Consider the following 27363-nt stretch of genomic DNA (forward strand, 5'->3'; position numbering starts at 1 on the left):
TATTAATTCTACTCTACTCTATTCTACTCTACTCTAGTCTACTCTACTCTAGTCTACTCTACTCTAATCTACTCTACTCTACTCTACTCTAGTCTACTCTAGTCTAATCTACTCTACTCTACTCTACTCTACTCTAGTCTACTCTACTCTACTCTACTCTACTCTAGTCTAGTCTAGTTTAGTCTAGTCTAGTCTAGTCTAGTCTAGTCTAGTCTAGTCTAGTCTAGTCTAGTCTAGTCTAGTCTAGTCTTGTCTAGTCTAGTCTAGTCTAGTCTACTGTACCCTACCCTACCCTACCCTATCCCCCCAGAACTTTATAATTCAGTGTTTTTCAACCTTGGTGACTTTAAGATGGATGGGCTTCGACTCCCAGAATTCCCCAGCAAAGCAAAGCTTTGTTGGGGAATTCTGGGAGTTGAAGTCCACCCATCTTAAAGTTGCCAAGGTTGAAAGAAAAAATAGGGTATTTTAACAGAATCTGGAAAGCCCGTCCAAAAATGTTCACCGCCCCTTTTTAAGGACAGCAAAATCAAGGGCTGCTCGGTGATGCATTCGTGTGCTTTCTATTTTTCTAGCACTGACCAACCTTTTTGCCTCTTCTCCTCCCAGTTTAATTCCTCTTTCACCACCCTAATAATAAGTAATCCTGGACTTACAACAAAAACTGAGCCCCAAATTTTCATTGCCAAGCGGGACAGTTGTTAAGTGAATTTGTCTCCCCTCCCCCCACTTTTATGATTCACTTTTTGTGAATCGCTGCAGTTGTTAAGTTAGTAGCACGGTTTTTGTTCAGCGAATCTGGCTCACCCCATTGGCTTCGCTTGTCAGAAGGTCGCAAAAGTGGGATTCTCAGCATCCTGGGACATTTTGACCATCATAAATATGAATCGGTTGTCCAGCGTCTGAATTTTGATCACGTGACCATGGGGAGGCTGCGATGGTTGTAAGCAGGGGTGGGTTCTAAATTTTTTTACTACCGGTTCTGTGGGTGTGGCTTATTTTGTGGGCGTGGCTTGATGGTCATGTGACAATTCTTTAGGATTTAGCAGAGGTACTGGTCTACCAGGTTTTTAACTGCTTGCAGAGCTGCACCGGTCTACCCATTTGTTCTTGGAGCGTCCTGGTCTACCAATTTGTTTTTGGAGGCACCGGTCTACCACCAAACTGCCTTTTAACACTGATCAGCTGTAGGGCGGCCCTTTGAAGCCCCGTGGCAAGAGTTTAAACAGTTTTTTCCTTCTAGCCATCAGCTGGGACTCGGGAGGCAGCAAATAGATTGGGGGCGGGGCCAAATAAAAGGTAAGAATAACGTCTCGGGACATGTCCCCGGGAGGGCCCAGCTCCCGAACAAAGAGAACCGGTTCGGTGACGTCATATCGTCACCGCTACTGGCTCGGTGGAACTGGGCCGAACCGGGAGGAACCCACCACTGGTTGTAAGTGTGAAAAGTGGGCGTGCATTATTTTTTTCAGTGATGTTGTAACTTTGCATGGTCACTAAACGAACTGTTATAAGTCGAGAACTACTTGTAGCAGGGTTTGCTCTGCCTCACCTTTCAGGTTTGTGGCGTCTTTCTGGCGAAGGACCTTCTGGGAAATAATAAGCTAACTCCTTTCAAAATACAGAAACCTGAGAAATGGTGCCCTGAGCTGCTCCTTAGTTAGGCCCACAGGGAGCATCTGGAACTCTCCCCCACTGGATGTGAACATCTAAGGCCCGCCAGTGTCCAATTTCTCCCTTCCCTGGACAGCAGCACTCACCCACCTGAGTCTTGCTCAAGGGACGGAAGGCACTTTCTAAAGTCCCTAGACAAGTTTGGTGCTTCTCACTCTGATAGCCCCAAAAATATTGGCATATGCGAAGACGCTGGGCTGCGGTGGAGAAGCAGTTAAGGCAAGCAGTTGCCCTGGAGGAAAAAACCAACCAGAGAAACAGGACATCTCCACCAGACATGACTGAAGTCTCCAGAAAGAGGCCTCTGAGAAGAGAATTCTTCCCTGGGGTCATAAGTCAGCTCCATTTATGACTTCATAACTCACAGTACGGCAAGCCATGGGCTGTTGAGAAAGGAATGCCTCGGTGGGAGAAGACCGTTCAGGCAGTCCTCGACTTACGACCACAGTTGAGCCCGACATTTCTGTTGTTAAGCGAGACATTTGTTAAGTGATCTTTGCCCCCATTTTACGACCTCTCTTACCACAGTTTATTTATTTATTTATTGGTTCGATTTATATGCCGCCCTTTTCCGGAGACTCAGAGCGGCTTACAATGCGTTAATTCGCAGCGCTGGCTGGGGGATTCTGGGAGTTGAAGTCCACCCATCTTCAAGCTTCCAAGTAAAGCTTCAAGTAAAGCTTCTAATTGTGTCATTGTTGGCCACCGAGAGGATGCACAATTGGGTAGAAAAACAGGAATGGAAATGTAAATAGGGAGTTCTGGGCTGAAAAATTATTCTCTTTTTCCCCTATCAATTTGCATATTTCATATTGACAAAGGGGAATTTGTTTTCAATAAAACAAATTTCATTTATTTCATTTGTTTCAATAAACTTGGATAAATTCCTCTGGAAAAAAAACATGTCAGTCACTGGAATTGGTTTTACCAGATCAATTAATTGCACTCATTTGATTAATATATTAATTACCATTGATTATACCCAGATTAATGAAACACAACATCTGGCTCGCCCAAATTTGCTTTGCCCAAATGAATAAAGCATGTCTTTTTATTTTTTTCAAAGCTTCATGTTCGCACATTTTTTTGCCTAATCCAGCCTATTATGTGCACCTAGTCAAGGCATAAAAATGTCCGGTCTATTCTATGGTGGCTTGCAGTTTATCTGGTTTCTTCTGTTGTTTGTTTGTTTTTCCTCAGCCCTAAGGAGAAAATAATAGAAGGGAATGCCCCGTTTTAATCCCAGTGCGGTCATTGGTCCAAGGAGGCTGACCTCCCTTTTTTTGTGAAATACGGAAACAATCTCTTTCCCCTGGAAAAATTAGGCAAAATTGTCCTTCCCTCCCACTTCTCTGCCCACAGGGTCTGATCAGAGGATTTTTCAAAATGCCTTCTTGCTGAATTCAGTTTGATGTCTTTGCTTTGGAGGATTTCCAAATTCACACCTGTTCTCTGCTAGGAGTACAGCAAAAATGGCTGCATAGCTCTCTCTCTGTGTGTGTCTCTCTGTCTGTCTCTCTCTCTCCGTATCTCTCTTCCTTTTCTTTGTCTCTGTCTCTCTCTCTCTGTCTCTGTCTCTCCCCGTGTCTCTCTTTCTCTCTGTCTCTCTGTCTGTCTTTCTCTCTGTGTCTCTCTCTCTCTCTGTCTCTATCTCTCTGTGTCTATCTCTCTGTCTCTCTCTCTCTCCATCTCTCTCTCTCTCTCTCTCTCTCTCTCTGTTTCTCTCTGTCTGTCTCTCTCTCCGTGTCTCTTTCTCTGTCTCTCTCTCTCTCTCACACACACACACACATGCACGAAATGGATAAATGGATAGATGCTTAGGTGCTCTCTGCTGAAACAAAAGAGGCTGAGAGAGAGAGGGAGGAAGGAAATTCTCCAGGCTGTCACAAGATGAGCAGCGGGTGCCCTGGGCTCCTGCAATTCTGGATTTTCCTGGCATCGTGACAGTCAAGCATTACGTGTGCAGAAAGCTAGGATGGGAAAGATGCAGGATCTCGAAAGCCAGACTCCGGTCTCCATGGAAACCAGACAGTCCTACTCGAAGCTGGGGTGAAAAAAAATTACATCTTTTAGAGACCGAAGGATGGTGGAGACGGGGGTGGGGGAGAGGAACTGAGATGGTGGAAGAGGTAATCTTAACCATGACAACTCGATCGATCAGGAAGGGATAAAAAAAAACAACACCCAAGGCTGCATCACAAATCCAGCCGCTGCCGTCGCGTCTACCTGGAGCCTTTTGTCCTTGACAATTGCCAACTCAGTCTGGTTTTTACATACAGTCCCAGGTTCCCCATTGTCTATTTGGCTTTGAAAAATACCTGTGTGTGTGTGGGGGGGGGGGAAGTCCAGGTGTGTGTTTTGCTGCAGTAGGTGAGAGCATCTAATTAACCTTGGCTTGGCTCGGCTTAGCACACGGATGGGAAAGTACCAAAGCATTCCGAGGGAGCGGGCGGGGTAAAATCTGGGAAGTTGCACAATTTTTCTATTGTTGCCCAGAAATTGCATCAAGGGACCGAGCCGGATGTGATTGTGATCGTTTTAAAAAAAGAAAAGAGAATTAATTTCCTAATTTGTAGATGGAAGAAATGCTTCGGGTCTCCCATCTTTGGGGTAGGCTGGAGGAAGGTGAAATCCACTCTTCAGGAAAACCCATTGCATGATGATCCCTCTTAAGGAAGATTGCAAGGAGTTTCTCCAAAATTTGGGCTGCAGGAAACTTCCCCCGGCTGCCTCCTTCCATTTGATGCCCTCCGGGATTGTTTGGACTACAATTCCCAGCTGTACTCAGCTTGCTGGGGAAGAAAATGGTCTTTTCAGTGGGAAGAAGGAAAGGATTTATTCTGTATAAAGCTCGGGTTAATCTTCCCTGGAGCATTATGGGTCAGTCAGCCTCTGCATTTTTTTTTTTTTTCAATTGCAACCTGGCAACAATGAGACCAGGCAGTTGGCCAGCAAAAAGGTTTGATCATCGCTCCTCTTTCCTCTGTAAACTGCCCCGAGTTGCTTTGGAAGAAATGGGTGGTGTAGAAATGTGATGAACAAATAAAATAAATAAATCATTTCTGACCCAGCAAGACTGATTTAGTCCCTCCTGGATCTAATTTGGATGCTGTCGGAATCCAAAAAATGAGCATGTCAGACAGTGTAAATTGCCGGCATAAATCCAAATTGTCAATTTATAACCTGCAACATAAAGGTATCTAGGGCTCAATAGCCGCATTTACATGATTGACATTGCTTGTCTTTTCGTAATCGGGGTTTGTGAAGTTCGGGCAAGCTGGGTTTAGGACAAGAACCGGATTTCTGTGGGTTCAGATAGGTGGAAACCCTGCAAAAGGAGGTGTTCTAAATATGCTCAGAGGCCATTTACTACGATCTTCCTTTTGAAAGATTTCTTTAGCCTCTCCCCCACGCAGGAGAGATTGAATCATTAGCCGAAGTTATCATGAAGTGCCACTTGATGAACGGATAATGCTGTTAAATTATGAAATATGAAAACCCTTAATGGTTAATAAGCAAAGGTGTGTCCTCCATGAACGGCTGCAGAGACTTTCAAAAGCTTTGTTCAGAGTCAAGCTTTTTATTCTGGAGTAACATCCTTCTGGAGTGAATGAAGCGGCCATTTTCAGCCAGAGGTTGTGTTATGGTGTAATTGGAAATGTTGTCTTTGCACTCCATGCACAACGATGAGTGTTGGTCATTTGTGGCGGAGGTAGCGGTAGCTTTTAAACAGAACAGTGTGGTGAGCATGACAGTTCTTTCTGCCTCCACATTTCCGTTTTAAGGCCTATCTTTCCCCTCATTTTATATTTATATTTATGAATGGCTTGGGCTAAAACCTTTGTAGATGCAGTCACGGTCTTTTTTAGAAGTTTGTTTTAATGTAAGGGATGTAAGCTGTCTTGGGAGCTTTTGCATACAAAAAGTGGTATAGAGATGGGACAGGCTCACATGCCCAAACTAAATATCCATTTCAAAACAAGTTTCTAATCCCAGGGATTCCTCCTGTCAACTGTTGCTAAATCCTTCTGGCTGCTGAACACCTTTGAATGTTGCCCTCTGCCGGTTTTGACTAGTAAAAGTGTATTTTGCAAAGTCCTTTTTCCCCTGCTGTTGTGGCCCAGAGATATATTATGGCTGCTCACTTTAGAAGACTCTGGGCAGCTGCCCAAAAAATTTATGTTCTAGACACAGTCAACTTTTCATATTTTGAGAATTGCTAATTACTCTATCAAAGAACCTGGGTCCCAAGAAAAAAAAAAGACACACATCTTTATAAAGGTAAAGGTAAAGGTTCCCCTCGCACATATGTGCTAGTTGTTCCCGACTCTAGGGGGCGGTGCTCATCTCTGTTTCAAAGCCAAAGAGCCAGTGCTGTCTGAAGATGTCTCCATGATCAGGTGGCCAGCATGACTAAACGCCATGTGTTTCCGATAAAGTTGGAGAAAAAATACTTTGAATGTCTGAATAAAATGATGTGGAAATATATATGGCAAGAGAAAAAAGCAAGAATTAATCTTAAACAAGATTAATCTTCAAGATTCTAGAACTACAAGAGGGTTTGGTCTACCAAATTGGGAATTGTATCACCAAGCGGTGATGTTAATTTGGATTAATGAATGGATTTTATTGAGAAAAGACTATTGACTTTGGAAGGACATGATTTACAATTAGGTTGGCATGCTTTCTTATGATATAGGAAAAATAGGATACATGGATACTTCCAGAGACATTGTGTAAGGAATGGCTTGTTAGCAGTATGGGAGAGAGTAAAAGAAAAACATTATATGGAAATACCAATGTGGCTTTCAACAATAGAAGCGTTGACACATCCAAAAATGATTAATATGGACAATATTGTAAGATAAAAGGACATTTTAACAGAGAAGGGAGAACTAAAACAGAAACAAGAGCCAGCGCTGTCCGAAGACATCTCCGTGGTCATGTGGCCAGCATGACTAAATGCCGAAGGCGCACGGAACGCTGTTCCCTTCCCACCAAAGGTGTTCCCTATTTTTCTACTTGCATTTTTGACATGCTTTCGAACTGCTAGGTTGGCAGAAGCTGGGACAAGGAACAGGAGCTCACCCCGTTAGGCAGCACTGGGGATTCGAACTGCTGAACTGCCAACCTTTCAATAACAACCTCAGTGTCTTAGCCACTGAGCCACCGTGTCCCATACACATCTTTATAGGTATTCTTATATATTTAAAGTCAATTCTAAAGTCATGTAACTATGCTGCCCTGATGCTACCGTTTCCCCCCAAATAAGACATCCCCTGATAATAAGCCCAATTGGGCTTTTGAGTGCTTGGCAATAAGGCCAGGTGCTTATTTCAGGGTTCAAAAAAAAAATAAAAAAATAAGACAGGGTCTTGTCTGGGGAAACACAATATTATCTTAATATTATTGGTAATTATAAAATAACAGAGAACTAATTCTCACCTTTCTTACCTCTCATCTTTCCTATTACCTTCTCCTATTGGTATGATTTATCAATTGTATCTTTTATGATTGTATCTTATGATTTATGATCTATGATTTGTCACTTTGTTGTTTTTATCGACACTGAGAGGTTATGCACCGGGAACAAATTCCTTGTGTGTCCAATCACACTTGGCTAATAAAGAACTATCCTATTCCTATTCCCTTCTCTTCTCTTCAACTCTACTCTATTTCTCTTCTCTTCTGAACTGGCATCCGACTTTCCCTAAACCCAAAGCAAAAGAGATACGCTAAAGTCAAATCTTGCGGAGACTGTTCCAATCCCAATTTCAGGAAATACACATTTCCTGAGATGCTTAATCCTCTGACAAAATCGGTCTACTTTAGAGAATATACCTTGTCCTCTGGTAGTCTCTTTCAGGATGTAGAGATGGGCATCGTGCGTCTGTGGGTCTATGCATCGCTAGTTGAACAATACTACCCTAGAAACTTGCCTGAACATCTTCCTGGATCATTATTTCAACCATCCAGTAGATGAATGGGTTAGCCTTATGGGTGTTCTAGACCAGAGGTCTCCAAGGTTGGAGACCCCTGGCTTAGACTACTTCTCCTGTGGAACGTTGCACTGAGAAAGGTGGTCTCAGATTCACTGATGGTCAGTGTCAGCCCATCCCACAAATAACTCTTGTTATTTGTGGGAAGTTATGGACCACTTCTGACCACAGAAGTGGTCCATAAGCAACAGGCATATCACTGATGTGTCTATCCCTTCTAGAGGTTGGAAAAATGACTGGCATTGTTAACATGAGGTTCTGCAAACGTGGACCAAACCTATTTCAGTGTTTCTCAGCCTTGGCCACTTTAAGAGATGTGGGGCCTAGCTGGCTGGGGAATACTGGGAGTTGAAGTCCTCCACACCTCTTAAAAAAACAGCCAAGGTTGGGAAACACTTGTTAGCAAATGCTACTTATTTACGGGATGGATTTTTATACTGTCGCATCTTGCAAAGTCCCCCCCAAAGTGGTTTACAAATCCAATAAAACCACCCCACTACCACAATCCCAGAAAGCACCTGAGGGCAGAATAAGAAATAATGGCTGGGAAGCTTGTTAAAAAAAAGTTTTAAAAAGAAGAGCCTTGGTGGCGCAGCAGACTAAAGTGCTATTAAGTAGCACCAGCTGCCTGCAATTACTGCAAATTCAAATCTCACCAGGCTCAAGGTTGACTCAGCCTTCCATCCTTTCGAGGTAGGTAAAATGAGGACCCGGATTGTGGGGGCAATAAGCTGACTTTGTATAAAATAGAACACCGCTTGGGGGGGGGGAAAGACCTACTAAGTAGGTTTATACAAAAGTATGAAGGCTATTGCTTAACGCATTGTAAGCCGCCCAGAGTCTCCAGAGAAAGGGCGGCATATAAATCGAACCAATAAATAAATAAACAATAAATAAATAAGTTAAGGAAAAAAATTTTGACCATGAGAATTACTGTATTTTTCGGAGTATAAGACGCACTCCCCCCCCAAAAGAGGCTGAAAATTTGGGTGTGTGTTATACTCTGAATGTAGCTTTTTCGAAGCTTTTTTGCTCCCTCCGACTCTCGGCTGTGCTTTAGAAGCTGTTTTTTTATCCCCAAGCATGGGATAAAACCAGCATGTGCTGAAACTGACCAGACTAAGGACGCTAGCCAGATGAATACCAGGTAGGCAGATTTTCCCCCCCTATTTTCCTCCCCAAAAACTAAGCTGCGTCTTATACTCTGAAAAATACGGTAATCAATGGAATGGCTTGGACTCCTCCTGGGGTTGGGGGTGCTCCATCAGTGGAGATTTTCAAAAATAGACCGGGCAACTATTTGACTGAGGTGGTATAATGTCTCCTGCCTTGAGCAGAGGGGGTTGGACTAGGAGATCTCTGAGGTCCCATTTCAGCCCTGTGATTCTATGTCCTAATTATGTTTTTTTTTAAAAAAAAATTCTTTGCAAAGCCCATTTTTGCTGTCTTACAAACAATTCTCACGCCTGCAGACAACGACGATGGCTGTTTTAAAGACTGTGGAAAAAAAAGAAATAAGAACGCGTGCGATAAAACGCAGGTCCCTTTTTGTTTTATATTGCAAACGTTCCATTACCTGCACAAAAGGCTTTGGGAAGTGGTGGGTTATCACAAAAGAACAAAACAAAACAAGAAACCAACAACAACAAACCTGCACATAAACCTTGACAATGTTTTTTTTTAATGGAGAAGAAAAATGCTCTTTTGAAATCTTTTCACAATCCTGGGCACTTCTGGGGAACAATGAAACTGGTGGCTTGCTGAGAAGCAGGGATCAGGCATTTGATGGTGCCTCCCCTCAGAGAGCCATTAAGGCAAAGAGGCATCGGTCAAACCTGCTCCCTTAAGAAGAAGAGAAGTTGCTTCCTTCACCCAGTTCAGCTTAAAAGAGTGACTTTTACTACTGGGGCTTTGCCACAACCATCCTTGGCCAAGCGTAGTAGCTCTTTCTTGTGGTACGTCCACTCTGGATATCCCACTCAAATTTAGCTATTTGACATGTAGATCCTACTCTGCTCAGGGTGGCCCACACCATCTTGAAACTTAGTGTGAGTTTTGTGATGGCTCTAAAGTCTCCCAAGGAAATCCTGGGGCTGACGGGGGAATTAAATCTGGGTGAGTCAACATTTTAACCACCATCCCAAATTGGCTTCCCAAAGGAATTATTTAGTTTCCTGGTATGATTTGATTGTTTATTTAGCATCCTATGACTATCACTTGTGTCTTATGATTCTTGATGAATGTATTTTTTTATGTACAGAGTGCTTATGCACCGAAGACAAATTCCTTTTGTGTCCAGTCACACTTGGTCAATAAAAGAATTCTATTCTATTCTATTCTATTCTATTCTATTCTATTCTATTCTATTCTATTCTATTCCACTCTACCGTGTTTCCCCCAAAATAAGACCCTGTCCTATATTTTTTTGAACCCTGAAATAAGTGCTTGGCCTTATTTTCAGGGAGGTCTTATTATTTTGGGGTTCATGGAGCAAGATGGGGCTCCTCTTGCCATCTTACCTGATTTCCAGCTCTGTGTTTAAATATTTTCAGGGAGGGCTTATTTTCGGGGGGGGGGGAGGCTTATTTTAGTGCATGTGCTCAAAAGCCCGATTGGGCTTATTATTAAGAGGATGTCTTGTTTTCGGGGAAACACGGTAGAATAGAATAGAATAGAATAGAATAGAATAGAATAGAATAGAATAGAATAGAATAGAAGAGAAGAGAAGAGAAGAGAAGAGAAGAGAAGAGAAGAGGAGCAGAGCAGAACAGAATAGAATTCTTTATTGGCCAAGTGTGATTGGACACACAAGGAATTCTGTTCTGTTCTGTTCTGTTCTGTTCTGTTCTGTTCTATTCTATTCTATTCTATTCTAATTATCCTGTCTAACAACTGATGATGTGCTGTCAACTTGTTGTCAACTCTTAGCAACATATAGATCAGTGTTTCTCAAGCTTGGCGACATGAAGATGGGTGGACGTCAACTCCCAGAATTCGCATTGCTGGCTGGAGAATTCTGGGAGTTGACGTTCACCCATCTTCACGTCGCCAAGCTTGAGAAACACTGATATGGATACACCCTCTCTTTGACTTTCAATCTATAAATATGGACATGAATATGGCGGTATAGGTCATGTTTTCTCTATTCCCCCCACCCCCACAGTAACACCTTGTAAGGTCGATAGGGTTGAGAGAGAATCATTGGCCAGGTGTCACCAAATGAGCTTCTGTAGCTAAGCAGAGCTAAGACCTGAGATTCCACACACCTTAGTCCAGCATCTTTACCATTACCTCGCTCTGGAACTTCTGAATGGATGCCCTTTTCCATAGTGTTTCCAATTAAAGCAAGGCTGAGGGATCCATCCTAATATTAAGGGGCTTTTACTCCCATCTGTCTAATCTTTGGCCAGGATGACCAAGAATGGGACCTGATGTCCAATAGCATGTCCATAGATCTCTCTGGGGCAGGGGTCAGCAACTCGCGGCTCTGGAGCCGCATGTGGCTCTTTCATCCCTCTGCTGCAGCTCCCTGTCGCTCAGAATATGCATCACAACCGCCAATGTGTGACACCCGCCGACACACGATTTATTGAGCTTTTCGACCCCTGGCAGGCCAACCATGGATAAATCCAAGAAAAGAAAAGTTTCAGAAGAAAACAGAACGTTTAATTCAACTACATAGGCTAGTTTTGTGGTCGCTCAGGAAATAGTCAGGCACAGGAAGGGTTTTGTGGCTCCCGGTGTTTTCTTTTCTGTGGGAAATGGGTCCAAATGGCTCTTTTCAGTGTTTATGGTTGCTGATCCCTGCTCTGGGGGGCAACCACAAAAGGGGAAGGAATCTCTGCCTGAGGACCAGGTCACCTCTTACAATCCAGAGCAAACAGATTTTCCCAGATTGACCCCTTCCCCATGATCATCCTCTAGAGTCCCATGGCATGGCTATAACTAGGGAATAACTAGGGAATTCCAAACCCTTTAGCTGTTCACCAGCTTGGCTTGAGGCTACCATAGTGGACACAGCATTTGCATTAGGCAGGACAAGGGACATCACATCCATGATGCGATCATCACACAAATGACACGAACAGTATGATTTTGCAGCATTCCTGTGAAGAGGTCATGGCTTGTCCTGGATGTCAATTACTTGTGTGTGTGTGAGAGAGAGAGACATTTTGCTCTCCTTCCCCCACCTAGCTAAAACAATTCTCACGCATTAGAAGAGCCTTATCTTTTCACCAAAGATGTGAAAATTTGTGTGTGTGTGTCTGTTTGTGTTTTGTCTACTGCATCCATTTGACTCCATCCTGGTGGAACCAAGCCGTCCTTTTGTTGGCAGGGGACAACCCACTCAGTTCCCAAGGCCCCCACCTGTGACCTCTGGGCTTCCTCACAGGTTAAGGGTCTCAGGGACAGAGAAGATGCCGGGAAGGAAGGAGAAAAGAAGGAGAGTCTAGCTCATGGGGGACCGTGAAAGGAAGGAACAGGTGTCTTTCACAGCAACCTGGGAAAGGAAAGAAGAAGCAAAATGAGATACAACACGCTTCAAAGCTGATGAGCCAAAAATAAAAACAGGAAGCAAAGTTTTAATACTTTTTTCCCTCAGGTAGAGGGAGAAAAAAAACCATATCTCACCTTAAATTACCTGTCTTCTCCTAGTCCACCGTTCTTTCACTTTGATCAAAAGGCAGAAGGTAGAGCAATGGTGGTGGCTCCCACTTTTGAAACCCCGGAGAAGCTTCAGCAGTCTATTTGACACACACCCGCTCCCCTTAAATATTCAAAATGGAAGCCAACTTCCTGTTGCTTTCAAAGAGAACTTTGCTCCAAAACCCAGAGGTGGATTTCGGCCAAGGGATTTGCAACCCGGTCCCGCCGTGTTCATCCTAATCTGGATTGCGTTTTGAAAATCTTAATTTTGAGACCGGCGAATATATAAAAAAATAAAGAATGATTTGGACGTGGGGAAACCGGATTGAAGTCCGGACAGCGTTCAAGGTCTCTATTTTATTTCAAGAGACTGCTGGGGGAAAAAGTTTAGATGGTCAGAACAAGATAGACCAAAGTACCCAGGTTCGTTTCAATAATTCAACTTTCTGTTTCTTTCCGTCATTCCCATCGTTCTTGGTTGATTGCTATCAACCAAGCTCAAATGCAACCAAAAAATGGGTCTCCTCCACCATCATTCTTCCTTCATGCCATCAACTCTTAGATCTTCCCTTTGTAGCAGCAGTCTGCAAGTTCCGTCTCCCAGGCTAAGCACAGTTATGGAGACTGAGAGCAGATCTTGTCAGAAGAGATTCCCGGAAATGCCTTTTTGCAGCTACCGCAAGAAATACGTATCTTTGAGTTATCATCATTTACACAAAGCGGAGCCCCGTGCAGAGTTGAAAGAGGAAAAACCTACTTCCCTTAGGAGGAATCCGAGATGGGCGGGATTGAAGCTGGTTAGTTAAGAAGAACCGGAAGCTTAAAAAGGCTAAAAAAGTAAGAACAGGCGGTATAGAAAAGATGATGGTGGGTATGAAATAACCAAGTGAAATCTGACTGAACAGCTATACCCAGGAAAGGGAGACAAAAAAATAAAGCAAGCTAGGGAAAAAAAAAAAAGAATTAGAAAACTATTGTGGGTGGTCCATTAAACATTTGAAAAGAATTATTATTTGAAAGTTGTTTTTTTAAAAAAGGGTGCCTCTTTGAGCCAAACTTTGCTCTTTCTGCAGCTCGATCGATGCCAGCGAAGTTTTCCGAAAACTGGGTCACTTGTGGGCCCAGCAAGGAAATGCAACTGAGAACGTTTGGGCGGGGTACAAGTCGACACCAATCTTGTGGGGACCTGAGCTTCAGGTCTCCGGTCTGGGCCCCTTGGCAATCATGGCACATCTTTGACTCTGGAAAGGCTCCTTTGCTTGCCAAGGAGGAGGAGGGGAGGGGGGGGGGAAGGCCCTTGTTTCTGGAATGTTCCGGAAAGTGCCCGAGGACACTGCTGTGGTGTCTGTCCCCCAACTGCTGCAAATGGCAGAACAAAATCTCTGCTTGAGATGGTTTCCAGTCCAGTCCAGGGAGGGACCTCCTGGAAAGAAGCTCTGTGTGTGTGTGTATGAGAGAGCGAGAGCGAGAGCGAGAGCGAGAGAGAGAGCGAGAGCGAGAGAGAGAGAGAGAGAGAGAGAGAGAGAGGACAGGTGAATTCCAGTCCAAGTCCTACAGGAGAAATGTCCCATCATCTTCTGGGGTGTCTTTACCTGCAACCATGGCGTCCTTAGAAGTCGTCCTGTTCTTTAAGTTTCTAAAAACAGTACCCCTCCCTTGGTTTGAACTACTCGCCCGCCTTGTTTCACACAACCCACCACAAGTCAACCCTGTTCTGAGGCAAGCGAGAGACAGAGGAAGGATTGCTTTGGCCAGAGCGCTACCGGCCGGCCTCTGAGGCAGAAGCCGAAAGTCATCAGCTGTGAATGTGGCCATTGTGTGGAAAACCGCTGCTGACGGAAGGCCAAAGAGAGCAGAAAAACAGCCAGTGGCAGACTTGGGACCCCTGGCTTAGCCTTAGCAGCTAGAAATGCAGCTAGCCTTCCTTCCACACGGCAAGCCTTCTTTTATTGGGGTTTAAGGCACGGAGTGACCCTGGGCTTCTTTCGTGATGCAGGGTACGGTGCCGACCCAAAAAACAGACTCATTAAGATCACCAAGTTAAAGAGTGAGGGGTGGACCCAGGTGCAGATGGGGGGGGAGGGGGGCGAGGGACGCAGGACAAATGAGCCCTCCGAAAAGATCTGGTATCCAGGCCAGTCAAATGCCCAAGAAGCCTAGTTCCTTTTTCAATTCACCCGATCGAGACGGTCTCTTGTGGCCGCCGCCGCTGAACGGAACCAAAACGCCACTTTGTGTCGTCACACAAAGAACATCACCTCTCTAATGTGCAGGTTTCCCGAAAGGGCGTCACACAGATCTCTTCGATCCACAGAGCATCAATCTTGGTATACCCCTCTGCAGCTCCCTTAGGCCCGGAAAGCTAACGCGACATCCTCTCCCTAAGCCTTCCCCCCTCCCTTCAGAGGTGTGTCCCACCTCTCTCTCTCTATCTCTCTCTCTCTCTCTCTCTCTCTCTCTCTCTTCACAGCAAACTGCCATCCATCCCAAATTGTGTTGGTGGGGGCGACCGCCATCTGAAAGCACCCCGGTTCAGCCCCATTACTACCGCCGCCGCCATGCAGATATGCCAACCGGGTGCCCAGCAGGTATTCTTGTCTAGTGCCGCGTCTGTTCTGCCCAAGAGCTTATTAAATCTCTGCACCTTCGGAGTTGTTATACACAGGGCAGCACCCTAGTCGCTTCCCTGCCAGTTACACCCCCTGATTTTGCACATAGTACGCCTTCGGTCTTGCCTGCTTCCCCCATCCAACTCTCCTTCTCCCCCCACCTTCTTTTTTTTCATGCATTCACCTTGGCACTTACAGTAGCACACAAAAGCTACCCCTCCTGCATTTGCGTTCCACTCCATCCTCTTCGCGAACAATACATTTTCTCCTGCCTGCCCGCCACGCTGCCTTGCGTGTACAAAATGGCACATGTCATGCGTGTGACAGGATGGACCCCCTTCTCCTTGCTTCTCATGCCACCCAGCCCCACCACACGTCTCCAGCCCCCACCTGCCCAGCCAAAACAACCCAGGACGTACAGACTCCTCTTGGCATGTAAACACTGGGAGATAGGTTTGGGGGGGGGAGAGAGAGGGAGGGAGGGAGGGAGGGAGAGACCGTTGGTCCAATCTTTCTGTCTGCACCTTCCCCATTCCCCTCTTTCTTCGGTGGCGGTGGGCTTTTTCTGAAGCTCTGTGCCCATTTTGAGAGGGAGAGGGAGAAGACGCAGGGTGTTGCTGCGAGAGGGCGATGAGAACTGGGCGCCTGGGAATTGTAACCCCTCGGGTGGGTGTGGTCCGTGTCTGCATCCAAGTAGGACTAAGCCTTTTTCGATGCCCGTTTAGCGGTGCACCCGTTGTCTGTGGGGAAAGGCGAGGGTTTGGGAGCAGAGGTTCCATCCCCAGGGAGACCTGTGGGGGGGGGGGCATAATAGTCCATCAGGAAAAGGTGGGGTGGGGTGGATGGATGGATGGCAAGCCCTTTAAGGAAACCCGGGGAGTGGGGGGGGGAGGGAGAAGGTGCCAGGCATTCATCTCTTCTTCCATGGAAAGGAAGAAAAGGAAAAAGAAAAGGAAAAAGCAGCACCCCTGGAAATGCCCATGCCACTTTGAGAACAGTTGCCCCAGGTGGCAACTGTTGAAACTGCAGACAAACAGCACTTCTTTCCCTGCCCAGCTTTGCCCCCCAAGATGGCATTCTGCAGCCATGGCAGCAACCCCCCCCTCCCAACACACCCCTTTTCCTTTCTGGGGTCATTGTCCTTCCTCTTCCCCGTCACCGCCCCCCACAGTGCCGGCTCCCCACCCCTCTGCGCAGGCTTCCCAGCTTCTGAGCCATGCCTTGCATGCCATCTGCCACCCCACCCGTGCCAGGACCTTTTAAGACCCTCTGCAGACCACCACCACCCCTTCTGGCTGCTCCGGGCAAGCTCTTCCCCGGCTCCTTGTTCTCCATCACCTGTTCCTTGCCCGCCCCCCCCCTCCTCCCCACACTTCCCTTGCCCTGCCCTGCTGGTCCTCTTGACCCCCTGGCCAATTTCACCAGCTCAGGGGCTGCTGAACTCCTGCGCCCCCACGGAGGAAAGGTTAACCTGCTGGAGTCTTCTCTGCCATCCGCCTTCCTTGGTGGGTGGCTGTTCTCTCTGCCTTTGCCGTTAGCTCAGCTGCGCGGACGAGGGATACTGATGGATGGATGGATGGATGCTCTCTCTTTCTCTCTCTGTCTCTCTCTCTCTCCCTGTCTCCCCATTGCTGCCTTGCTCTGGCGGTACGTCTGTCTCTCTCTCACACACTCTCTCTCTCTCCTCTCTCCCTGGGCCACTGTCTATGCTGTAGCAACGCAATGCGGCTGTTGTCTGGAACGGAATGCAACTTTATCAGACTTGCAGGATCCAGACGGTAGGGAGGGCGGAGAGAAGGAGGGGAGAAGAGGGAGCGGTGGAGGGGAGGAGGAAGGAGGGAGGGAGGAGGGAGGGAGGGAGGGAGGAGGCTGGCTGGCTGGGAAAAATTCAAATAGCAGCCAAGCCAGACAATGAGCAGCAGGTGAGAGAGCCAGGTGTGGTTTTTGCCCACAAAACCTACACTCTGCGTGCCCAACGGACGTGGGCACACCGAAAAGGTGCCAGGGACGAAGAGCTCTGCCCCACAGCTCTGGCTGCAGGAGGCAAACCCCCAGCACCCCAAGCCCTGACTCCCCCCCCCCCGTGCAAACTCTCCATGTCATCAGGGCCAGACGCATCATGCTGCCTCTTGAGTGCCACAGGTCAAGGGTGTCCTACCGCTGGCACAGGTGTGCCAGGGCCCAGGGTGGAAAAATGCTCCACCTGTAATATCACACCACCTCCGGGGGGGAGGGAGGCACACTGGGGCACGAAGCAGGGCCAGGAGGAGGGCAGCGGGGCAGAGAAGGTGAAAAGAAGGTGAGGAAGAGGCCGTGGAGGATTATACGGTGGGAATGGAGCGAAGCTTCCTATTCAAGGGCAGTATACCTCCGAGCATTAGACACGAAGGACCAACGTGGTTAATTGTTGCATTCTTGCCCTGTTTCTTACATTGCTGGAAGTATCTGACCAGCCACTCCAAGACTTTTGTTCAAATCAAGGCAGGGCATTTTCTCACGCTTTGTATTATGTGTGCAAAACACAACGTTGCCACGTTAAGTGCATATACGGAGAGCGAGAGAGACAAGAGTGAGAGAGCAGGAGCCCCACGCTGATGTACACAACCTGGCACCGCTCGGAGACAACACAAAGAGCAATTATAGCCCACACAAAGCATCCGGTGTGGAACTGAAGCCACCCCTCTCCGCCCACAGAGCTGGCCGAAAAAAAGTCCGCGCTCTGTGCCAGTTGGACATGCCTGACCCCTGTGCGTCGCAGCTACCTAGCCCCACACATGTTCTTTGCAAGGTCTTTGTGCTCTTAACAAAGGCTACATCCCATAATATAGCTTCCACACCATCCCAGACAGCCACTCACGGCACACAACAAGGACAATTCGCATGGCAAAACAAAGAGCCCTTCGCACTGTTTGTAAAAAAAAAAAAAAAGATTACCAAAACCCATCGCCACCTCCGATTCCAGCACCTTTGTCAAGCTCGCAATTTGCACAAATGGCCTCGGATACCGACTCCACCCTCGCCGTTTGAGAGGCAGCAGGAATTCGTACCTTTCCGCCCTGCATTGATTCATCTGGAAGACGCCTCCTCGCCCAACCCAAGTCCGGCTCTCCAAATGTCTACAAAGTGTCCGAATTGTCCCTTTCTTTCTCGTCACTCTGCTACGGGGAACACGGCTCGACTCCCGTTCGCCGATCCCTTTTTCCCTTCCTACTTTGCGGAATTGCCGGTCTGACAAAAATGCGGGCTGGGAGGGACGGGGAGAAGGAGGGAGCAGACCCGAGGCGTGGATCCACACAGCATGCCAAACCCTGGACCCGAATTGATAACAGAACCATTCCTGCAATCGGTGCCCAAACATCTAGTTGAGCAGAATCACCCAAATTTCGACGTTGTTAAAACAAGGGATGGATTCCGACAACCTGCTGAACTAGAAACTACTTGATCGCATTTTGATCTCCTCGTACCATGTTGTATGGATGCCAGCTCTGACGTCCTTGGCAGCACAAATCATGAAGTTAAGACAATCCCTTGGGACCCTGGCTGCTTCTCCCCTTGACCTAGTCCTAGTTCACACAACTTCTTGTTCAGCCTCCATTCTTTTCGTCTCCGCAAATACTGTGCCACGAATATCTTTATCCATTCCACCCCCCCTCCCCGGATGTCAGGATACATGATAAGTACGCCATTCATGCAGTGAAAGGGTTAACTTCACCTTTTTTGGTCTCATGCCTCTTATCCGGGTTCTAACATCGGACTCACCGAACGGGACATACAGATAGTCCTCAACGTACGACCAAAACCGAGCGCAGAATTTCCACTGTTGAGCAAGGCAAGTCGTTAAGCGAGTCACGCCCGATTTTACGACCCCTTTTGTGCCATGGTTGTTAAGCGAGTCGCCTGCAGCTGTCAATAACATGGTTGTTAAGCGAATCTGGCTTTCCCCCGTTGACTTTGCTTGTTGGAAGCTAGGTGGGAAAGTCATAAAATGGGAGATTGCGTGACCGCGGGACACTGCAACCATAATAAATAAATGTCAATGGCCAAGGGTCCCAATTTTGAATCACGTAATCGTGGGGGAATGCTGCAATTTTCAAGCGCGAGTGCTGACTGTAACTCCGGTGCCGTTGTAACTTTAAACAGTCACTAAATGAACGGGTTGTAAGTCAAGGACTACATGTACATGACCAAGGTACCTGCCCATTCCACAGAGAAAGCCAACCTCTTAGTTCAGAATAGAAGGAAGGAACTTAACAGTGATTATTTTGCAATGCACAAAGCAGAATGGAACTCTGCAATCATCCCACAAATTTACAGAATTGCTTAAAAGCATTTCCTCAGCACAATATGTAACTTTTGCTTTTTTTTTTTTTTAAATAAACAAAACTTCATCTAATCACAAAGCTGTGCAAGTCGTTTCATTTGTTGTTGTTGTTTTTTTAAAATGACTCGGCAAATGTGCAGTTTCTGAAATTAAAGTCACTTTACGAATTAAAGTGGTTTTCTCTCCAGAGAGATGAAGGTTTGAAACAGATCTCTGGGACCAACAGATTCCAAATGGTTTTCATTTTTTATTTTTTTGGGGGGGTTGCTTCCAAACGCCAGCAGAACTTGCGATGGCGAGATGAAGGCATCTTATTTGCACACCCGTGGAAGTGACTCCTTCCCACACTCCTTTTCAATTTTCTTAATGTGTTGGTCTACTTTTCACTGTCGGCTGACCTGCACATTTTCAAGAAAGAAAGCCAGAAGGAAAGCTGATGGCCACCATTAACTAACCTAATTATTCCTGTGCAAAAATGCCTAGGGAGATTCTTAATCATCCAGGTCATGGTTCTCCCCAAATGCACTTTTCCAAAAGACTGGACTTTCTTTCTTTGGAAAACGCTTAGCTTCTCATCCAAAGAAGCTTCTGCAGAACTGAAAGAAGCTTCTGGGATGAGAAGCGAAACGATTTCAAAGAAAAAAAAACAAAAACCAAACAAGCCAGAAAATCCAGTTTCTGTGCAAAATCACAACCTACAAACAATGCTATAGAGATGATCATGGTTTGGTACCTGCTCAGTGATGGTCGGCAAGGTTCCTTGAGGTCCCAACTCAACTCTTTCCAGCTGCAGGAAGTCGCTTCTACTTACCCCGATGAAGGCTGACGGGACCATCAAATCCCACATGGACCATCCTGTCTCGTCTTGGCTGTACCGCGATGCCTCAGGGAAAGCTAGGAGGCTGTATAGTTATCTCCTGATGGTGTTATTCTCAACCATACAACCTACTACCTCAACGCGAGGCACGCAGAGGTCCTGGCAGGTGGAGATGAGGAAGAAGAAGATGGGTTTCCCAGGCATCGTCTGGAGGGACATGAGTTTCACGGGAGATGGAAGAAGGCTGCGTGTGAGTTAGAAGATCCAGCTGTAAGAGACTGCAAGGTTTTCACATAGGTCTGCTACATGACGGACCTACTATTCAGGGCAGGGGTCTCCAACCTTGGCAACTTGAAGGCTTGTGGACTTCAACTCCCAGAATTCCTCAGCCAGCGTTGCTGGCTGAGGAATTCTGGGAATTGAAGTCCACAAGCCTTCAAGTTGCCAAGGTTGGAGACCCCTGATTTAGACAACACACTTAACCCAAAGTTAAAGCCCCAGCAAGCACACGGCCACCTCGTGATAACGTAGATTACTATAGGCTTTGTGTGCTTTTTTTCCTGTAAGTTTAACTCTGCAAACCTTGCCTGTTCGGTTAGTCTAGATAGCTCAATGCATTGAGGAACTTTTTTTTTTTTAAAAAAATGGCCTAATTCATGAACCAGGTTCCTTCTGTTGTCCGAACATCACTGGGGTAAGTCAGTTTTGCCTAAAGTTGAAGGAAACTTGCTGCCTAATTAAGAATAAAACGGAGAGGTTGGCTTATAGCGGGCGAACTAATGCCAAGGTTTCAAGCGGTTTTGAACGAAAGGGAAAAATCCCCCACTTCTAGTCTGGGGGATTTGATAACACACATACAAACATGTTGGCTTGAATAAATATGTGTGTATCTTTGTGCATGGGCATTTACACATATACATACACACAAGGGTATATCTATCATCTGTCTATCTGCCTGCCTGCCTGCCTACCTATTATCTACCTACCTAGCTATCATCCATCCATCCATCTATCTATCATCTATCTATCTGTCATCTGCCTGCCTGCCTGCCTATCATCTACCTACCTACCTACCTGTCATCTATCTATCTATCATCTCTCTCTCTCTCTCTCTCTCTCTATCATCTATCTATCTATCTTCTATCTGTCATCTGCCTGCCTGCCTGCCTCTCATCTACCTACCTATCATCCATCTATCATCTATCTATCTATCTATCTATCTATCTATCTATCTATCTATCTATCTATCTATCTATCTCTATCATCTATCTATCTATCTCTATCATCTATCTATCTATCTATCTATCTATCTATCTATCTATCTATCTATCTCTTTCGATCATCTATCTTCTATCTGTCATCTGCCTGCCTGCCTCTCATCTACCTACCTCTCATCTATCTATCTATCTATCTATCTATCTGTCTGTCTGTCTGTCTGTCTGTCTGTCTGTCTGTCTATCATCTATCTATCTATCTATCTATCTATCTATCTATCTATCTATCATCTATCTATCTATCTATCTATCTATCTATCTATCTATCTATCATCTATCTATCTATCTAATCTATCGCTTTTCATTACCACTGCAGTCTTCTAATTATCCACAAAACAAGAGTGACGAAGGCTTTTGCATTGTTTTATATTCTTCGCACTCCCAGAACTGTGATGGAGTGGGGCGGCCTATAAATTAATTTAATAATAAACAACTAGTTTAAAATACATTTGATAAAAGTCTTTATAAAATCTGTGCGCTGGTAGCACACAGAAAACCCTTGGCATTCTGTATCCCTGCTCACATCTACCTGCCAGCAGAGAGTAACTGCAGGATTAACCATGGCTCCTGCAGCAGGACCTCCGGGCCTCACATAGAGGTCACCCACCGCCCGGATTGGCAGAGCTCAGATTATTGCTGACTCATGAAAGGGAGACCTTTTGGTAGTGCCGCTCAGAGAGCCATTGGGAGTGAAGCAGCCTAGAAAACATCAGCAAGAAATAAAATTAATAAAGGGGGGGATTGTGTAATCCTTAACATTGATGCCACTTGGCAACGTTTAGACTTGCGGACTTCAACTCAGGGTTGGTATTCACTTACCTTCGCTACCGGTTTGCAAATGTGAGCACGCGGGGGGTCAAAAAAACGGGACGCGATGACATCCGGGCAGGTGGGCAGAGCCTCCCATAGCCGTCACTACCGGTTTGCCCGAACCGGATTGAACCGGCTGAATACTACCACTGTTTCAGCTCCCAGAATTCCCCAGCAGGCTGAGGAATTCTGGGAGTTGAAGTCCACAAGTCTTAAACCCTAACCCCTTCCCCCCACCCCCCCAAGGCTGTTGGAAAGCAGCAGGCTTCACCTGTCTCACCTTTGGATGCACATTTTTTTCAGGCCTCCGATTATTATTATTATTATTATTTTTTAAAAAAAGAAAGCTAAGATACTGAGAAAGTTGAACCCGTTTCCATGCACCGTCCGACGAAGACTGGAAAGCCAAAGAGGAAGTAGAAGCGGCCAGATTGTTCCCTTCTCAGCCAGGAGCTCAGCTCTTTGTCAAGTTTTAGTGGAACCGATGGTTATACACGCTCGAACTCCAGAAAGCCGGTCCGGCATCGTGGCGCATCGGGAGAACTTGGCCAAGGTCGACACATACCCACAGACTCGAGCTTGTGTGAAGCAGTGGTACCGCAAGTTCGGATCTACGGGTTTATGGCAACCGGCAAAGCCACTGCAGGAGCAGAGGTGGGAGACCGCTGGGGAAAGGGAGCATTTCCCAGCTGGGGATGTATCTTGACACCTGCAGGTGTCGCGGAGATAACGGCGCCACAGAGGAGAAGCAACGAACCCTGGAATGCTGGGGGAGGGAAAACACGGAGAAGCATAGCGGGGAGGGGGGAGGGAATGAAAAAGGAGAAGGAAGAAAAACCATGTTCAGGGAACGGGACGGTGGAAGCTCAGCCCTTTTGCTGAAGATGAGCCAATCCAGGAATGTTGAGGGACCGGATGCGGGAAATGGAGCAGCCGGCCAGCCTAACATTTGTGGCTAGTCTGAAAGTTGGTCTGAATCAGGGATGGGTTCCACTTACCTTTACTAATGGTCCGCAATGGGATTGCGCGTACACGCTTGCTTTGCTTGTGTGCGTGGTGCGCTTCTGCGCATGCGCAGATTGTCAGTGATGACGTCGGGGGAATGGGGTGGGCGGAGCCTCCCGCCGCCATTACTACCGGTTCGCAAGAACCGGACCAAACCGGGAGCAACCCACCACTGGTCTGAATCTTGGCTTAGGAGCTCTTGGGAGACAATTGTCCTGAACCTGAAGAAGGCTATTTTAGAACAAGAAGAACCAACCGTTTTATTTATTTATTTATTTATTTATTTATTTATTTATTTATTGAATTTATATACATTGCTATGGATCTAGTTAAAATCACCAAGATCTCAAGCCTTCCTATTACGATTTGGTTGCAACTCAAACTCTATCATGGCTTCATTTTTGCATTGGTCTATGAGCTTGTGGTTTGTTTGTTTTTTTTAATTTGATTTATATGCCGCCCTTCTCCGGAGACTCACAATGCGTTAAGCAATAGCCTTCATTCTTTTGTATATTTTATACAAAGTCAGCTTATTGCCCCCACAAACTGGGTCCTCATTTCACCTACCTTAGAAAGGATGGAAGGATGAGTCAACCTTGAGCCTTGGAGAGATTCGAACCAGCAGAAATTACAGGCAGCTGTGTTAATAACAGGGTGCACTAAACCACTGTACTATCAAGGCTGGTTGGGTCTAGGATCTTCATTGATCGGTCTTGTGAGATCACCCTGACCTCTTCCAAAGAGGAAAACTCATCCAGAGGCCTGAAGCCTTCCAACTGGCCTTGAGCCACTCTTTCTTCTCTCCAAATTCGCCTCCTAACCCTTCCTCTTGTTCCTATTGGCAACCCCTGCTTAGTCCTAGCAGACTTCCTGTGGAAACTGCCCATATGCATCTGTGTAACTGCATACACGTGCACGCACGCACGTCCGCACATACATCCTGCATGTGTGCGGCTGCAGATGTGCAAGGTATGTACCAATGCAGGTGTTGGGTGGCAGGAGTGCAAATGCAAGTGTGCAAGGTGTATGTACCATTGCAGATGTGGGGGGCATGTGTGCAACTGCAGGTGTGCAAGGCACACACCACTGCAGGTATGGCGAAATGTACAGAGCTGCAGGTATGCAAGGTATGTGTATGTACCATTGCAGTGGCACTTATACAATTATAGGTGGGCAAGTGTGAGTGGCAAGTGTGCGACTGCATGTGTGCAAGGCATGTGCCACTGCAGATGTGGTGACACATGCACAACTGCAGGTGTGCAAGGTACTGCAGGGTATGAGTGGCAGATGTGAAACTATAAGTGTGCAAGGTAGATGTACCACTGCAGATATGAGTGGCGTGAGTGCAACTGCAGGTGTGCGTGGTATCTGTATCACCACGCAGTGAGGCGTGGTGGGAAATTTCAAGGGAAGATCTGAACCTCGAGGTGGTTTGCCACTCACACCTGGAGGCTCAGATCTTCCCTTGAAATTTCCCACCACGCCTCACTGCATGGCTACCCTGAGTGTGCATTGCACCAGCGCTCCGATTCAGTGACCGTCATTGTGATGCATCCTGCTTCTTCAGACAGTTACTGTCCAGTAACCTGGGGCTTGTCAGCAAAGGAACATTTGCTAAATGCCGCAAGCAGAGATGCCTGACAATTTGCTCGCACTGGCTGTTTTAATCAAGGGGGCTGGATTTTTATAGAGTTTATGCGGCTGGCTTTTCACCTGGTTGTAAACTGCATCAGGCCCGGGGGGAGGGGGGAGGAGGAGGGGGGAGATAGGCCATTGTGGAACGTGGAGGAAGAAGGCAAGCCGTACGGTTGAAAACCATGAAAAATTTCAGGGAAAATGCGCAAGAGGGAGCTCTCGCACCACCAGCGTTTCGCTCTGGGTAAGGACATTGTAAGTTTAACCACGTAAACGCAAAGAGAGGCACTTGCTGTGCTTTGAAAAAAAAAAAAATCTCTGGCAATACAAAGGCAGCGGCTGGAGGCTTTGCTTAGTTGCTGCTACGTTTAGCTTTAACGTTTCTGTGCGACCTACCCTCCACCGCTTCTCCCCATCTCCCACGGAGCTACCTGTCGTCCAGACGTTATTTTGGGGGTGTGGAGGGAAAGCCCAGGATTTCGTTCTAAAAACACTCACCTGAAAACGTTTCCAGAAAAATCCATTCCGCAGATTTGATTTCGGATGCTTTTTCTCCCCCCCTCCCCCCCCCTTTTTTTTTTGTTAGGAAAAGGAGAACAGAGGACAAAATTTAGGGACTTTTCACTCCCGTGAATAGGCAGAACTCGCACGCAGACTTAGAATGGGGTCCTATCCTCTGTCTATTTCCCTGTTGCATTTATGTAGAAGCAGAGGTAAGATGATGAGCGGGAGATTTGGCTCGGAAGTACAAGAAACACGCTGTGCTTTGGTTGGAAAAAAGCGAGACGCCATTTTGCCGAAGGAAGTCTTGGAGTTGAGGAGCCTCACGAAGGCCCCTTGGCTAAAAACGGAAAGTGAAATTCTTGGTTTTTCCTCTGTCCCGATCAAGGCTTCTTTTGGGAATCAAGCAGGGGTGGAATGCTGCCGGTTCGCACCGGTTCGGGTGAACCGGTAGTGATAACAGCTACCGGTCGAACCGACAATCTGCTGTGCCGCACGATTTATATTTGCTAGAAAGCAGGAAATCCATCTTTCTACCGAATATAAATCGTGCGGCACAGCTGATCCCCCCTTCACTGTTCTACTTACCATGTTAAGCCTTCTTTTTCCACGTGAAGCACGCGCACTTGGCACGCCCTGTGTATGCGCGCAGCATATGTTTAGTGCACACTGTGCATGCAGCATGCTTTTGGCATGCACTGGTCATGTGTGCATTGCGCGTGTGCACATGCAGCACATTTGGGGTGCACCGCACAAATGCGGGCAGCACACCGATGGCAATCCGCGGAGAATTTCACCACTGGAGTCAAGACTAGCCCACAAAGAAGCATCCTAAACTCCGCAAGTAGGTTAGCAAAAACACAATTGTTCTTTCTGTCTGACACGCGGGCCTAGGCAAATAAACCATGTTGGCCTAGTTCTCACGACGTACAAAGGCAATAGCTGAATTTCCCATCTCGCGTGGGAATCACAACTTACCCGTCCCGTAGCTTGGTTTAGCTCATTGGGCAAACCCACCACTGTGTAAGCAGGGGAGCAACTTCAGTTCGATTTCCAAATCACAGGGAGTCATAATCATTTCACCTTATTCTGAGTCAGACTCTCATCTCAAGCACTGTGTCCGATCCTAGGCACCACACCTTCAGAAGTCAGACAAATCGAAACAAGCCGGGAACATCGTCAGGGCAGTAACAACTAACTCTTATTTTCGACTTGCACATTACCAAATCTACTTACAGGCAGTCCTCGATTTACAACATTTCGTTTTAATGACCGTTCCGAGTTACAACGGCCCTGAGAAAAGTGATTTAGGACCCATCTTCCCACTTAACGACCTTTGCAGCAGCGCTCCCCATGGATCATGCGATCAAAATTCAGATTCTTGCCAACTGGTTCATACTTATGACCGTTGCAGGATTCCCGGGGTCATGGGATCCCCTTTTGCGACCTTCTGACAAGCACAGTCAATGGGGAAACCAGATTCACTTAACAACCGGGTTACTTAACTTATCAAACTGCAGTGATTCACTTAACAACTTGGGCAAGAAATGTCGTAAAATGGGGGGGGAACCCCTCATGTAATAAATGTCTCACTTAACAACAGAAATTTTGCGCTCAATTGTAGTCGTAAGTCGAGGACTAGCTGTACAGTCCTATACAGGTAGTCCTCAACTTACAACAGTTCATTTTAATTTGATCGTTCATTTGATCATTCAAAGTCAAACAACGGTATTGAAAAACATAAAACAACAGACTACATAAACCTTGGGAATGATCTTTTGAAATTTCACTTAAGCCAGAGGTTCCTATTTGGCTCCCCTAGGACATTAGAGGCACTAACTCAAATAGTTAATTATGAAAGGAGTGTTAACTCCTCATGCTGGATAGTCTTACTAACTCAAGTAATTTATAATATATTTCAGACAAAGTAAAAAGAAAAGAAAGGTTTGCTTCCTTATCAGGTAGAACAGGAAGCCATGAATCAACCGAAAGATGAAGATCTTAAATATTAAGATTTTAATATTGAGATTGATTCTCAATATTAATCAATTAAGTTTGAAAACAATATTTA

General features: G+C 46.3%; 1 protein-coding gene across 3 annotated transcripts in view; it reads right to left on the reverse strand.

Annotated features, from left to right (window-relative positions):
- Positions 1–27363, reverse strand: part of SPACA6 (sperm acrosome associated 6) — an 83273-nt gene that overhangs the window by 15949 nt on the left and 39961 nt on the right. For 2 of the 3 annotated variants that reach the window (XR_015729463.1, XR_015729464.1), the window contains one exon: positions 20709–26431. Coding sequence is in view for 1 of the 3 variants with exons in the window: in XM_034434929.3 (XP_034290820.2) it covers positions 1761–2007 (247 nt within the window). In the remaining 2 variants the exon portion in view is untranslated. Of the gene's footprint in view, positions 1–1760; positions 26432–27363 lie in introns of those variants that run through there. The other variant, XM_034434929.3, reaches the window with a different exon arrangement.

Source organism: Pantherophis guttatus, chromosome 10, assembly GCF_059756535.1.
Source record: "Pantherophis guttatus breed Tessera chromosome 10, ASM5975653v1, whole genome shotgun sequence".
NCBI classification, from domain to species: Eukaryota; Metazoa; Chordata; class Lepidosauria; order Squamata; family Colubridae; genus Pantherophis; species Pantherophis guttatus.